General features: G+C 45.8%; 1 protein-coding gene across 1 annotated transcript in view; it reads left to right on the plus strand.

The window, feature by feature from the left end:
- The first annotated feature begins 4,062 nt into the window (after window positions 1–4,062).
- LOC143299198 (transmembrane protein 272-like) overlaps window positions 4,063–10,636 on the plus strand; it is a 36,479-nt gene continuing 29,905 nt past the window's right edge. The window contains exons 1-2 of the mRNA XM_076612367.1: window positions 4,063–4,198; window positions 8,497–8,696. Coding sequence (XP_076468482.1) covers window positions 4,177–4,198; window positions 8,497–8,696 — 222 coding nt within the window. The 5' untranslated portion in view covers window positions 4,063–4,176. The remainder of the gene's footprint in view (window positions 4,199–8,496; window positions 8,697–10,636) is intronic.

Consider the following 10,636-nt stretch of genomic DNA (forward strand, 5'->3'; position numbering starts at 1 on the left):
AAAAAAAAACACACACCCGAGGATGTCAAGTTGGTTCGCCAAATCCCTGCACTCAGCTCTTTAAAAGTCTGGCCTTAAAACCTTTATTCCAAAATAGTTCTTTCACACCCTCCCTTTTTTTCGTCTACTAGTTTGGGTTTCTGGTGGGGTTTTTTGTTTGTTTCTTCTTTTTTTTGTCCTCTGTCTACATTTTATTCGTAAGTTTTCACTTTTATCCCTCTGTTTCAGAGTCGTGATTACGTGTGTACGTTTGCTGTGAAAGCGGTTTGATTTGTTTCCGCATAGGATTTAGAGCTGTGTGAATACTATTATTATTATTATTGTTGTTGTTGTTGTTGTCGACGTCGTCATCCGGAGTGCAGAATTAATCTGTTCTTTGCTAGCTGTGGCCAGGGCGTCAGTATTTTGACTCCTTTGCTGAATAGTAGAACTGCCGATGTTGCCAGGGGATAACAACAACAACAACAACAACACAACAACACACACACACACACACACACACACACACACACACACACACACACACACACACGCACGCACGCACGCACGCACGCACGCATGCATGCATGCACTGAAAGAAAAAAAAAACACCACTGTGGCAGCGATATTTTCCTAGGATAAAAATATTCCCTCTCCCTGGTCGGTGTCAGTAATTACAATTGAGAGCTTACATAAAATCAATATTCTGCCGAGATTCTTTGGATTCACGTTGTTTCCCAATCGACGTGCAAGTTGAGAAAAAGAAAAAAAACAACAACCGCATTTCGACTCTTTGAACAATTCTCTACACCTGAAGAAAAAGCATTACTACAGATAGAATAATCATGTCTATTCCGTACATAGAAAACACGGTGGTCTGTTTGTTATTATTATCATTCGTAGTAGTAGTTGTAGCATGATGATGATGATGATGATTATAATTATCACCATCATCATCATCATCATCATCATTAGTAGTAGTAGTATGTTTTATTTGTTTTTTCGTAGAAGCCTTTTTCTTTCCAGATTGAAGAGGTGAATGTTGATTTCCAAAGGGAAGTGAATTCATAGGGAAAATATCCGCGGGGAATTTTTTTTCCAAAGCAGATAGCACTGGATAGCACTGGGAGTGTTTGTTGTTGTTTTTTACCTGGAAGTCTTTTTCTGTCTCTCTCTGTCTCCCTGTCTGTCCGTCTGTCTCTGTCCCTGTGTGTGTGTGTGTGTGTCTCTGTCTGTCTGTCTCTCTGTCTCATTTCTGTTCGTTGCTGCTGAATGTTTTTCTATACAAAAAAATCCTTCGTAGAACACAGTTTCATTTCCCATGGACAGTGTAAAATAATATCAATGTGATTTTGGCTGTGCGTCTCTCTGTCTCTCTCACTGCCTCTCTCTTTAATCCATCTCTGTCTCTCTGTCTGTCTCTGTCTCTGTCTCTGTCTCTCTCTCTGTGCCTCTCCCTCCCCTTTTGCTTGCTTTTTATTTTGTCTTCTTTGAGAGAGAACACCTAACATTGGCCGGGCACTGGATGAAAAAAAAAAGGTGTCAATTTTCCTCGGAAATAGAGAATTTTGTCTTTTCCTGATTCGTCTTGTGTTGTCTCTCTCTCTCTATTTCCCCCCTGATTTTCAGTATGTGATTTTTGTTGTTGTTGCTGCGTTATTTCTTTAGAAAAAATCTTCAGAGTAATATATGAGGGTGCACTTCCTGCACAACATGCAACACAGTGTGTTTTGATGTTGTTGTTGTTATTGTTGTTTTGTTTGTTTGTTTGTTGTTTTTGCTGTGCGTATGTCAGCGAAGGGAACTGTCCGGACTGCAGTACTTCGCTTGTGTGGACACTGGTTATCAGAAACGATGGAGGAAGGCATTCTAAGGAGAGCTTTTGCCTATTAACTTTTTTTTTCTTTTCACCGCTTACTGTGATGTATGTGTACGATGTAAATTTTGACTTGCTCCTTTAGTGATGTTACTGCGCTGTGAAAATTATTTGTGAATACCAGAAAGAAAAACGAGATTGCTGGCTATAAAGCTTACTGTGGAGAAGGTACATGCCTACATTAACCTGTCGGCAAACATTCATATGTTAATGGCGAAAGAGGGTGATGCGGAGGGGGGGGGGGGGTGCGTGTGACGAGGGGCGGAATAAAGAAAAAGGAAAGGAAAAAAAGAGGAGGTAAAAACTCGCTTGTGTGGTCGCGAGGGTGTTGAGAATATTGGGGGGGCGGTGGGGGGTGGGGGGGGGTTGGAGGGGGGTATCGTAGATTGGGCTTCAGGGAGCTATCCCTTCGACTCAACAGTTTATGTTGCATCGCAGTATCGCTTTAATTAAAACGAAAGAAAATTGCATGTGGATTTTTAGAAATGATGTTCTATTTTTGGCACCGGTTTTATCACTTCAGAATAGTCGCACTGCTTTAGCTGTAGTTGTAGTACTGACCAACACTAGCAGCAGTAGGCAGCATCAAGAGATGCAATGACAGTGTCAATAGTAATAGTAGCAGTAGCAGAGCAATAGTTGTAGCAGCTGAAAAGCAGCAGCACCAATAGTAATAGCAGCAATGACAGCAGCAGCAGTAACTGGAACAGCAGGACTGTGGTTGTAGAGGCAGTAACAGCAGCAACAACAGCACCAGCGGTTGCACCAGCAGCAGTAGTAGTAGAAGTAGTATAGTTGCAGCAACAGCAGCAGCAGCAGCAGCAGTGGTGCTGTTTTTTTTTTTGTTTTTTTGTTTGTTTTTTTTCTTTGGTTAACATTGATCATCACCAAAGATATCCAGGCAGTTCCCCACCTAAACACATGTGTGCGCGCAACACGCACGCGATCACTCACTCGCTCACTCGCTCACACACACACACCACACACACACATGATCGCATACACACGCGCACGCACACACGTACGTACACACACACACACACACACACACAGTCGGCACTGACCAGCCCAGGAGACCACTGTTCTAAATTGACAGAAAATTATCTGCACGTACACACACAAGATTACTCAGTCATGTGTATATTATACATCACCTCGTCATCTTCATATCATGTTGAGCGTAATGATAATGAAAGGAGATGCTGCAATTTCAGTTTCTGTCATATTCGCTTGAAATGCAATCTGTGTGCCTCTGTCTCTTCCTGTCTTCTGGGTCTGTTTCAGTCTCTCCCTCTCTCTCTCTCTCTCTCTCTGTCTGTCTGTCTGTCTGTACCCGTGTCCATAACTTACTGCCCGTTTCTCTGCGTCTCTGACATTGTCTTTCTCTCTGTCTCACTCTCTCTTTCCTTCCAGCTTTCAGTTTCGCTCTTGCCTGTTCCTCCCAATCCGTCGTGTGTGTGTGTGTGTGTTGGGGGGGGGGGGGGGGGGGGGTGAAGGGGGGGTGCGGGGGGTCTGTGTGTGTGTGTGTGTGGTGTGTGCGTGTGTGTGTTTGTGTGAGAGAAGAGGATCCATTTTCGATTTAATCATCTTCTTTTTTTGTCAGAACAAGACAAACAAAACAAAAACCAACGAAAAGAAACGAACACAAAAAAGGCAAATAAACAAGCAAACCAAACAAACAGAAACACAATCTTAACATACACAAAACAAAAGAAAAGATACAAAACCCGAAGCAAAGACAAAATCAACCCTCCGCATCCCCCCCCCCCCCTCGCCAACCCACCCCATCCCATCCATACCCCCCACCACCCACCAAAAAGAAGAAAATACACAAAGGAACAAGAACAGAACAAAAACACCAAAAACAAAATAACGATCACAAACAAAAAAACAAAACACCTACCAAAACCAATCAATCGCAGCAACAAAAACAAACAAACAAACAAAAAACAACAAAAGAAAACATTCTGTTTTTTTCTCTATCTCTCTCTCTCTCTCTCTCTTTTTCCAGATGTATCACTGAAACTCGCGTCACCGCCCCTCAGCAGCAACAGAGAGACGCCTCCATCACGATGAGAACCACCACCACCGTCACCGTCACCACCACCACCACCACCACCACCACCACCCAGTCGCTGCCCTCAGTCCTTCTCTTCGGCTGCCGCTGCTGCTGCTGCTGCTGCTCCCCGCTGTGTACCGCTTCACGACTCAGACTAGCTGGCGAGGACCTCAGCTGTTCGCCAACTGGCCGATAAGACTGAGGCTGAACGCGACTGCTTGACTGCTCTGGCTGGGATGACTGATAGTGCATCTTCGTCATCATGTCTATGCTCACACGTAAAGGTATGCAGTGGTCTGGGAAGAATGTGTGTGGGGAGATGAATGGGGGCGGGATGTGGAGAAGAGGGGACACATAAGGGATAAGGGCGGAGGGTGGTGGCAAGTGGGAGAGGGTCGGAAGCGTTCGAGGGTTGGAGTGTGTGTGTCGCATTCCTGTCGCATTATGTGAGCCCCTCGTCCCGAATTGTCCATGTATAGCTGCTGCACCCTGGCTCGTTCTGCCGTAGTCAGTCCCAGCACTAACACGTCTGTCTGAAGGGATGTATCACTTTTATACAAAACCTGACATATATTTTATTCTCCCCCTTGTCCCAGGATCCCCCAACCCGTCAAAAAACAAAAACACAACACGTATTGACTCACCCAACCCCCATCCCCCCGCCGACCCGACACACACACACACACACACGCACGCGCACACACACACACACACACACACACACACACACACACACACACACACACACACACACACCAGAACATATACACCAACACACAACCACACAGATGCATATCTATCTCACTCATTATTTCGTTTCCAAAAAAATCGTGAAAAGAACGGTTTTCAGTTGTATGTACTTTGGACGAAGAAAAAAGGGGAGAAATCACGCATATGTTTTGGAAGAGAAATCTAGAAAGTTGGGATCATTATTAGAAAATAACGCGTTCTATACTGCTCTAACTTGATGAGTGAAACATCACGGTGCCCAGCTTCAGTGGAACGGAGGGTTCCAGGTGGCTGGCATGGATTAATGATGTCAGAGAGATAGGAGGAAGCAGTGCAATGGGTGCATTGATAACACACAGTTGCAATCTTGTTATTCCATTCTGGCTCGGAAAGGTAACCAGTGAAGTGATCTCACTAGAGGAGTGGCATGGTCTCGCATACGTTTTTGGAACACAAGCCGCTCAGTATTGTTTTGTGCTAGTTGAAGGTCGCTCAGGTTTAACATCTTGGAGGCCAGCTATCAAAGAGTTATCTACGAGTCAGAGGACAGAGGCAGACATGATGGATTATGTGACAGTTAGGGAGAGAGATCTCCTGATGTGACCGATTCTGCGCATTTCAAGGAAAGCAGATTTGCATACAGCATTAATGTGATTGCATTGTGATTTCCATGATAAGACTGCTGTAAAGGATTACACCAAGATAATTACTTTTTGAGAGAATGGAATACTAAAGACTGCGAGTTTAAGAGAGGACGTTCAGAGACAAATTTTCATTCTAAAGACATTCCTACTGACATGATCTCAGTTTCATCGTCGTTCATGTGTGTTGTTAACCATCGAGTCTTTGAGTTCCATGCTGACATCAACAGTAATCACTTCATCGCAGACTTAATCAGGCCCCCATTCGTGAAGTATTGCAGCTTTTTGTCCTCATCGAAGATGACCACTTCACCGTTCACTGTCAGATGGGGGATCTGTGGCTTTGGGACCGGAGGTGACTGCTGATGCCAACCCGGGCCTGGAAAGCTCGCCAAACATGCGGGAAGGTGCTGCAATGGAAGTGGAAGTAGCTCGTGCCTTGCCCGCGGCGAGTTTGCTCTGAGCCTCTGCCTTGTGTCTGTCTTCTACTTCGTACGCTCCTTTAAGTGATCTAGCTTCGCCAGGTTGTGCGGTCCAGAGCGAGCGATTCCTGGCTACTGGAAATGATGTTGAGATCTTTGCGGCAGCCTTTGAAGCGTTTCTCCTACCCCTCCCTCCACCCGCCCCCACTCCCACCCCTAAGCTAAGCGCTTGCAATGGCCAGGCTCTCCGTACAGCAGTTGTTTTGGCAGTCAACTGTCAGACATCATCGTGACAACATGGCCAACCCATCTGGCTTGGGCTTTCTGTAGGTGGATGCTAGCCCGTTCCAGGACCTCCATGTCTGGGAATTTGTCCTGCCATCGTATGGGGAGAAGTCAGCGGAGGCAGCTCAAGGGCTGTTTGGCGTGTCTGCTGTAGACAGTCCACGTCTCGCTGTCATACAGAAGGATGGTGAGTACGGAAGACCTTCAGCTTGGTGATAAGGCCGAGTCCTGTCCGCTACCGTACCTTCCTACGGAGTCTCCCATAGGCGGCGCTGGCCTTGGCAGTTCTGTTACTGATCTTGCGTCGATGTTCACTGCTCCGTGAGGTGGATGAAACCGGACTATTTATGTTTCTATATTCCCATTTGCTCCCTTGATTGACTGCATGCTCGTCAGTGAAGATGTCACCTCTTTGGGATAACACAGAGCTTACAGGTCAGGTTGTCACCTCACAGAGATAACACAGAGCTTACAGGTCAGGTTGTCACCTCACAGAGATAACACAGAGCTTACAGGTCAGGTTGTCACCTCACAGAGATAACACAGAGCTTACAGGTCAGGCTGTCACCTCACAGAGATAACACAGAGCTTACAGGTCAGGTTGTCACCTCACAGAGATAACACAGAGCTTACAGGTCAGGTTGTCACCTCACAAAGATAACACTGAGCTTACAGGTCAGGTTGTCACCTCACAGAGATAACACAGAGCTTACAGATCAGGTTGTCACCTCACAGAGATAACACAGAGCTTACAGGTCAGGTTGTCACCTCACAGAGATAACACAGAGCTTACAGGTCAGGCTGTCACCTCACAGAGATAACACGGAGCTTACAGGTCAGGTTGTCACCTCACAGAGATAACACAGAGCTTACAGGTCAGGTTGTCACCTCACAGAGATAACACAGAGCTTGCAGGTCAGGTTGTCGCTTCACAGAGATAACACAGAGCTTACAGGTCAGGTTGTCACCTCACAGAGATAACACTGAGCTTACAGGTCAGGTTGTCACCTCACAGAGATAACACAGAGCTTACAGGTCAGGTTGTCACCTCACAGAGATAACATAGAGCTTACAGGTCAGGCTGTCAGTCACCATTCTGTACCTGGACTTCTTTCTCTTCCCCACAGTATATATGTCGAAACCATGTCTCTCCGCGCCCCTCCTCCCCGGCCCCGCACCTCATCCCTCTTTCCCGGTAGTCGGTGTGTAACTCCAACCACTTTCCCACGGCTTCTGGTTAGCACTTGTAGCTCCAGCAACAGCGGCAATATTTGTTGTGTTGTTGTTGTTCTTGTTGTGAATATCTTGGCTATATTGCAGATAAAAAAAGATCTCAGCGAATATGCAAATAAATGATTAGACAGACAGACAGACAGGTAGGTAGGTAGATAGAGAGATAGAGAGATAGAGAGATGGATGGATGGATGGATGAATAACTTTTGAGCTTTACACTGTAACAATTTTTTTTTTTTACACTTGCAGTACGAAGCATGGACGTAGGTGAAACACTGGGTTTGGAAGCCTTTATTTTCTCTCTCCCTATATGCTCCTTTTGACTTCCAGATTTTTACCCCTTTTCTCTCTCTTCTTCTGAGTCCTGCTCCTCCTCTTCCTCATTTCCGCCTTCTCACTCTCCCATTTTTTTTTTTTTTTAAATTGTTCTATTCTTCTCCTCGATCCCTTTCGTCACCTCTACGCTTTCTTTCCTCTCGTCTTCATCAGACGAAGGTGAAGGGTACGAGGTTGTGTGGGTGGGGTGGGGGAGGGGAGGGGATGGGGAGGAGAGGGGGAGGGCAGGAATGCATAGCTATGGGATTTTCATTGTTATACTACGCTGCAAGACCCCTGTCTTTCTTCGGCTCCTCAAAACAGGAATGTTTTGTGGGATGTTCACTACCATGCATTCCATTATATTTTCTTCGTTTCTTTCTTTTTCTTGCTTTTTTTTTTTGTTGTCTCCTCCCCCCTGCTTGCTCGTTTTGTATTTTAGGATTTTTCTCTCCTGTCTTCCTCTTACGCATTTTTCCTTCCTCCCCCTTTTTTGTGATTCTCTCTTTTCTTTTCTTTTTCTGTTTTCTTTTATCTTACGTGTTTTTTGTTTGTTAATTTATGCTGTGTGTGTGTGTGTGTGTGTGTGTGCGTGTGTGTGAGCACTTTGGGAAAAATATATATTTACAGCTACTGTCAGACATTCCGTTGCCTGAGGTTCTATATCTTTTTATCTTCAGTTTTCTCACTGACTCTGTGTGTGTGTGTGTGTGTGTGTGTGTGTGTGTGTCTTCTTTGTCCTTTTTTTTCTTGTATTTTGTTTCCGTTCTTTATTTTTCGTTTTTGTTTTATTACTTTTTTTTTTACATACGATTTTATTGCCATGATCTGTTTGTTTGTTTGTTTGTTTATCTATTTATTTAATTATTTATTTATTTATTCACCTATTCATTCACTTTTATTTGTTGATGGGAGGCTCCCAAATGTCCATGGACAGTCATTGATGCTCCTCATCAGGTACCTTGGTGCGCAAGCATCGCCCGCCTCTCCGGAAGCAGTCGGTGCGACGCACGCGCAGCGGCGGAAGTACCTCCAGCGCCGCCCAGCGGACGACGGAGGAAGAGGACGCGTCACTTCCGTCCTCCCCCATCACCAAGTTTGACCCCCGCGTGACCCCCAAATCCTCCCCGTCCAGGAGCATGGCGGGGACTCTCGTGGTGAGGAGTGTGTGTGTGTGTGTCAGTGTGTGTGTTGTGTGTGTGTGTTGTGTATGTGTGTGTGTGTGTCAATGTGTGTGTGTGTGTGCGAGCGTGTGTGTGTGTGTGTGTGTGTGTGTGCGAGCGTGTGTGTGTGTGTGCGTGTGTGTCAGTGTGTGTGTGTATGTGCGTGCGTGTCAGTGTGTGTGTGTGTGTGTGTGCGTGTGTGTGTGTCAGTGTGTGTATGTGCGTGTGTGTCAGTGTGTGTGCGTGTGTGTCAGTGTGTGTGTGCGTGAGTGTGTTGTGTGTGTGCGAATGTGTGTATGTGTTGAGATTCGGATTGCAGAAGGCCTACAAATGGAAAGACGGATTTGTGAACTATCACATGCTGGCTGCACATCAATGCAGCGACTGAATCGATATCAAAATTAGGTACAGTACCACCACCACCACCACCTCCAAGAAAAGAGTCGAGAACCACCTAACATAGGTCAGAAACTGTGCACAAAAATTAAAATTGACATACACACACACGCACATGCACACACAGAGAGAGGCTCACACACAGAGGCAGACAGACAGAAACACAGACAAAGAAAGAGAGAGGAAGGGATGGATAAAAGAGGGAGAGACAGACAGACAGACAGAGAGAATGTTGATGTCAATATAGCCAGCCATTGACGGCCAAGTTTGCTTTCTTTTAGTGCCTAAGTACCTATTCAGGATTTGCTATTCTCGAGCACTCCCCACCATTATGTATATTTCTGTCTCGTGCGCGCGTGTGTTTGTGTGTGTGTGTGTGTGTGCGCGCGCGCGCGCGCGCGCGTGCGCGCCTGTGTGGGTGCTCAGTGTTCATGTTGGCGCACGTGCGCGTGCGTATGTGTGTGTGTGTGCTTTCTAATTTACATCTTATTCCTTAATGGTCGATGAGCGAAAAGCCACACATTGATGTTTATGTTTGCGAAAGGGATTAAATACAATGCGGATCTAATCCTCCCTCGGTGGCGTGGCTGGAAAAGACTCAGAGCATCGAAGGAAATCCAAAGCTTTACTGAATGGTTCCAACTTTAAAGTTCCATTTTCTCCTTGTGTCTCTCTGTTTCTGTCTGTCTGTCTCTCTCTCTCTCACACTTTCACTCTCTCTCCCTCAGTCCCTCTCTTTCTCTCTCCCCCCGCCCTTCTTTTTGTGTCGCTTTGTCTGTCCTGTCTGACTGTCACTGTCTACCTATGTGTGTTTGTCTGTTCTGTCTGTTTGTCTGTCTGTCTGTCTGTCTGTCTGTCATTCTTCCTCCTCTCTCTCTCCTCTCTGCCCTTCGCACTCCACATCCGTCCCCCGTTTTCCTTCTGTGCCTCCACCACCATTTCTCCTTGATTGCCTCCCTCTCCTTTCTGTCTGTCTGTCTGTCTTTTGTGTCTGCCATGCACACGCGCACTCAGTATGAATACACACACAAGCATACGCCAACATAAACGCACACACGCGTACATACATACATACATACATACATACATACATACACAAACACACACACAAAACCAAAAAAAAACAAAAAGAAAAAAAAACAAAAACACACCCACACACACACACACACACACACACACACATGTGCGCGCGCGCGCGCATGCATACACATGTATAAGAAACGCCTTGCTGTGGTTAAACACAAGGGCTGTGGTGGTCCTCAACAACTCAACACACAGAAGGGTATCAGGAAGGTACTTATGGCCTCATATGCAGCATACAAAGTAGTATAGAGAAGGGTTTATAAGCGATCAGCGAAACGCAGTTTGAATTTGAACAAACAGCATCCAACAAATGACACCAGATTCACGTGCACAAAAGGTAGGATTATTTAGACAGTAGGTGCAACATGACAGGTTAACCAACGATCAGTATGATTTCAGTCTTGTGTCAGAGAGAGAGAGGGAGGGTGGAGAGAGAGGGAGAGAGATAGTGGTGG

The sequence above is a fragment of the Babylonia areolata genome, chromosome 24 (genome assembly GCF_041734735.1).
Source record: "Babylonia areolata isolate BAREFJ2019XMU chromosome 24, ASM4173473v1, whole genome shotgun sequence".
In the NCBI taxonomy this organism is placed as follows: domain Eukaryota; kingdom Metazoa; phylum Mollusca; class Gastropoda; order Neogastropoda; family Buccinidae; genus Babylonia; species Babylonia areolata.